The 5,278-nt window shown below is 31.6% G+C and overlaps 1 protein-coding gene across 1 annotated transcript; it reads right to left on the bottom strand.

Annotated features, from left to right (window-relative positions):
• Positions 1-3,737: 3,737 nt before the first annotated feature.
• LOC123219738 (lectin-like) lies at positions 3,738-4,621 on the bottom strand. The gene is made up of 3 exons (XM_044641720.1): positions 4,511-4,621; positions 4,318-4,433; positions 3,738-3,924 (listed from the first exon to the last, which is right to left on the bottom strand). The coding sequence occupies exons 1-3, from the start codon at positions 4,619-4,621 to the stop codon at positions 3,738-3,740; spliced, it is 414 nt and encodes a 137-aa protein (XP_044497655.1).
• Positions 4,622-5,278: the final 657 nt, after the last annotated feature.

Here is a 5,278-nt window from a genome sequence, read left to right as displayed (position 1 = left end):
AAAATTTTTTAATGCAAACAAAACCATTTTATAACTTAAACCAAATCTAACTATATTTTTTAAACGATTTAGTTTAATTTTATAGTTTGAACCAAATTATAGACACCCCTATCGGCAAAGCAGCATATTATATTCATTCTCTTTATAATATAATAATATTCTATTCAATCTAAGCAAAAACTAACAATCATATTTACATTTTAATATAATAATATTTTTTATTTGTTAATATAATATATTTTAATCATGTTATTATATTATATTCAATTTATTAATTTTATTAATAATATAATATTTAATATGAAATGAAATTCAAATCGAATTCAAACTGGTGAGAGATGTCATCGTAAAGTTATTAGTGGGAATAATGTTATCAAAATAAATAATATTGTCAATTGCATGAATACTATCATCAATAAGATAAACATTATTATCGAAATGATGAATGATGTCACCAATGAAAATGAACAGTATTGTCGAATGAAAACTCAAGTCAAACTCTGATAAAACTATCAAACTGAAACATTAACTCAAATTCGATTCAAATCAAATCAAAGACTAATTCAAATTGAGTTAGCTCAATTCTAAGCCCAAAGAATATATCAATTATTATGAAAGAAAATAATAAAAAAATGTGTTTTAATCATTTAAATGTAAATATAATTAGTACATAAAAATATATTCTATAATTTTATATTGAAAACTTAAAAATCTAATACAAATTAATGGTTCAATACAAATGACAAATCTTCTTTGAATTGTCTTTTCTAACTTAGATTATATTAAAATTAATTTCTTATTTTTAAGTTTTCTCGTATTTTACATGATTTTTTATTTAGTTACCATTAGTACCTTATAAATTTTGTATACCATATACTGCAATTGAAGTTATACATTTTATTTACAATTTTATTTATAATTGAAATTTCATATATTAAAACAGTAATTTAATTATACATTTTGTCACTAACGTTATAATTGTCAAATAAATTTATTTACAAAAAAGATTAAATTATTATGCAACTAAACATTTACTTGCTAAAACAAAATTATTTATAATTAAAAAATTAGTAACAGATTATGTCAAAACATCATTTTGGGTTTCTTTTTAGAGTTCAATTTCTCTGGTGAATGTGAAGTGTTTATTTTTGGTTTTTTTTAAGCTGATGCGATACAGTATTTGTAGCTGGAAGTGTGCATTTTGGGTTTATAGTTATAATTAAAAGTCACTCTTAGGTGTATGAAAAGCTAAGGATTTTTTGAGTTTGAGTTTAGGAATGTTTTATCCACAATTTATTTTGGCCAAGAAAGGGCCTTTAGGGACCATATGGATAGCTGCTCGTTTAGAAAGGAAGCTTAGAAAGAACCAGGTGACTGATATTGATATCATACTCTCAGTAGGTTAGTATACCAATTGCACTTACTGTCCAGCCATCTTTTGCTTGGTGTGGTGACGATTTATTCTAGAAAGGTGAATTACCTTTTTGATGATTGCAGTGAGGCTTTGCTTAAGATAAAGCAAGCTTTTCGTTAAACTGCAGTTGATTTGCCGCCGGAAGAATCGACTGAACAATATCATTCTAACACAGAATGCACACTAACTGTAGAGAGTTTACACTCATCTGAATCCTTTGGACGATCAATGTTATTAGAAAAAAGAAGCAATGTTTGTAGTTACAAATCAAGCTTTGACCTTGTCAAAGTATCAGTCTAGAGATTGATTGGTTTGACCCAATATTTGAGCCCAATTTAATACAATTCAGCCAATTCAATCTCGGGATGAGAGATTAGCTAACTAATGTTTTATAGTAGTTTAAGACAAATTTCACATTAACAAAACACATAAGAGGTATTGAATATGGATAGACATCTCACATTGTTTATGAATGATATCATAAAATTAATTAAATATCATATAAACTTTTAAATTGTTAAAACATATTTTTGGTTATAAAAGCCAAGAACGAAACCACGTGTATGGTAAAGAGGCTCTTATAGATTTTTTTTTTTTCAGCTACACTTAACCAGTGTGTATGGTGCAGATTTTCTGTTTGTTTTTTTAAGCTATGCGGAACTGGTTGCTTAACTATACTGATCTTTTTAAGAGTAGCTGTTAAGAAATTTATTAAATAAATACCAAGAAAATCTCACATTTCTTCCACACGCACACACACAACACAAGGCTGATTGCTCAAATGGCTTTCTGCATAGGTCAACACACACAAATGTGCCAAGTAGAGGGTTTTTTTTTTTTTTTTTTTTCAGTAGAGAGGAGTGAAGAAAATTCATAAACCGGCGCTTCCGCAGGGAGAGAGCTTTTTTTTTTTAAAAAAAAAAAATTTGGTTAAGTTGAGAGGGGATAGAGAGAGGCCTTTTTTTCTTTTTTTTCCAGCAAGTGGAGAGGGCGAGCGATATGGCAGTGTACAAAGTTCCTTTGTTGACATTTTCAATGCGCAAGAGACGTAGCTTCCTCCCTAGTAAATGCTTATTGAATTCAGTCTGGAAGGTTATGTCTCCGACCTCAGGGCTCCCAAACACAAAAGCTGTGACCGAAAATTCCTTATTCTCTGCATTATAGTCAGGCTTATTATATCTATTGGAAACTATATCAGTTGCGTTCGATGTAGCAAAAGCTGCGCCTCAACTATATCCTGTTATTGTTGCACTGATTTCCTCGTCTTGGTATAAATTTATCAATTTCGTAACTTCTCCAATAACCTAAATAAATGAAACATTAAAAATTAATATTTATAAACCCTACATTAATGGAATGTCCAAGGACTAATAAGGGTGAATCTGATCCAAGCTGGTTCAACTAAAATTTATCACTTGACTTAAACAAACCGATCTCAAGCTGAAGATCCAATTTAATTTGAGATCAATTTGCTTATTCCTTTGGTAATACTATTTATTCCACTAGTAATATTATTCATTCTTGCAGTTTAATTCGAATCGAATCCATCTTAGAGACTAATGTAATTGAAATCATGGATATAATAATATAAAGCATTTACCTGATCTCCAGCACTTTTGTTGTCGTGTTCTTTGTTTGGGTGTGTGTAGATGGAGTAAAATCCATAGAGCACCTCAGCTTTAGGGACAGTCGGAAATATGGCTTGAGCATGGATTCGGAAGAAATTAGCATTCCTTTCCCACTCTGCATTATTGTAAGTTCCTCTCCAGCAAACCAAAATGTCTCTCCTACCTAATGATTTCGCTTCTTCATCTGTAGCCACAGCCACATAACCAATCCAAGCAGATCTGTCTGGAACTAACAATTCGATCGAGAAAGAAACGTTGACCCATGCGTAGATATACTTTTTTTACTTGGTATATTTGGTATTTCATTGCTTTGCCTTTGTCTGGGCCAACTTTAGAAAAAAAATCTTTTTTTCATGCATGGGAAGTTGACACCTCAGTGAATTTTCATCTTTAATCATGCAGTCATAAATAGCATCAAGTCTTTCACCATAACCAGTTATAAACTTGCTAAGGCTAATGTTGAGAGGATCCAAGAGACCATGCCACTTATTCTCACCATTAAGCTGCAACAATCCTTCGTTACTGGCTGAATGAGGATTTTGTTGATGACAAGTCCCTTCTTCATATGTTCAGTATCAGTCCGTGCCGTAGAGATTTTCGTGACCCCAGATCTATGATCCCAAGGGATTATAAAGTCACCAACTACGATCTTTGTCCATTCGTTTATAAGCATAAAACTCAAATCTTGTGTGCATTCAATTGGCTCTTGGTTGGGTAGCAGGAAGTTTCAGCTTCACTAGTTGGTCAAGCCCCGAATTATCCTCTTTCTTCCTTAAGATAAATGAAACTTCGTAAGAAGTCCTTGGGGTGAACATGTACATAGGGAAATTCTTTTTCACCCCAAGCAAAGGCATGTTTACCGCCTCAGCCACTTGAACACCACTGCCAAAAAACACAACTTGCATACAATTAGTACGCAATAGTGAATTTGATCCAAACTAAGCTAAGCCTGTTACCAATTGAGCATATTTCAAAATCATAATATCCAACTTAAATTCAAGCTTATTCAAGTCAATAAATAGTGTTATTAACGATCATGGATAGTATAAAAAGTGTCATCGAATGATAAACACAGTTACATCAATAGGAGAAATAATATCACAAAATGATAAACGTGTCAATCTCGAGTTAAGCAACTGAAATTAAAGGTTCAATTTAAAATTTTCATTCAAACCGAATTATAAATTTGATTCGAACCAACTCAGATAGAATCCACTCATGTTAGTAAGAGAAAATTAAAGTACAACTAACAAAATTTAATTATGTATTACATACTCAGTGTCTTCCATGGAAGTCCAGTTCCAACGATGTTGATCATCTTTCCAAGCAATTGAAAGACCCCTTGCATACAACTCGAATACGTTGGCATTGATAATCTCGTCAAACCAAAACTTTTGCAATATCGAATTATTTTTTAAGTTGATTGTTGATACTAAAAATAACCATGAAAATGACACAGGGAACTTACCTTTGTCTTTTCATTCAAGAAAACTCCAGCATGAAGACGATCAAGAATATCTGTAAAGTCAGCATAGCTAAGAATGACATCCAAATTGTCTGGGACCTTACATGAAGCCATCTCATTATCAGTTATCTCTTACCAGTGCTCTTCTTTGCCAATGCACACCCCTAGAATTTATAGGATCAATGAGATGGCTAAATATATTACCTAGCTATATTCTATTTGTGATCACATGATGCCAACTAATATCCTTGTTAGAAATATTGTAACCAAGTGTATTGATTAATATTTATTATTATTATAATATATAGGCCAAAAGACTTATTCCCATCCAAGGTTTAGTGTAAACACAAACTCTCATCCACTAATTTTTAAAAATCTAAATACTCATTTATCTGTTAAATTTCACTATTACTGTTAAAGGTAAAATTGTTATTTAAAAATTTTGTTTAAAGAAAACAAATTTATCTCTTTTTTTGCACCCTAGTTTTGAAAACTCATAATTCCCTCTCTACCCTCATATTTCACATATTAAAAACTGACTTTTTCCCCTAAGCCTAGAGTTTGTAACATCCATATTTTTTCCATTCAGAGCCACCCTTCCAACCTTCTTAGAAATCTCAGTTTCAACCCACTTCAAATTTAGTTTCTAGATTGTCGTCGATGACCTTTTCCCTCCTGACCATTTCCCTAGTCTACCTAATCCAAGCTATCAGCATCTATCTCCCTTCCATTTCCCTCCCAACCAATGTCTTCATCTCTAGAGACAAAGAC

This window comes from Mangifera indica, chromosome 6 (assembly GCF_011075055.1).
Source record: "Mangifera indica cultivar Alphonso chromosome 6, CATAS_Mindica_2.1, whole genome shotgun sequence".
Taxonomy (NCBI): domain Eukaryota; kingdom Viridiplantae; phylum Streptophyta; class Magnoliopsida; order Sapindales; family Anacardiaceae; genus Mangifera; species Mangifera indica.
Note: the sequence above shows the minus strand (reverse complement) of the source record. Positions and strands in the feature narration are given on the sequence as shown.

What these genes read in the sequence shown, in the direction of transcription:
- LOC123219738 (XM_044641720.1), bottom strand. Translation starts at nt 4,621, where the DNA reads ATGGCTTCATGTAAGGTCCCAGACAATTTGGATGTCATTCTTAGCTAT. An exon ending in TCTTGAATGAAAAGACAAAG is followed by an intron (nt 4,434 to 4,510) that starts GTAAGTTCCCTG and finishes ATATTGCAAAAG; the next exon opens with TTTTGGTTTGACGAGATTAT. An exon ending in ACTTCCATGGAAGACACTGA is followed by an intron (nt 3,925 to 4,317) that starts GTATGTAATACA and finishes GTTTTTTGGCAG; the next exon opens with TGGTGTTCAAGTGGCTGAGG.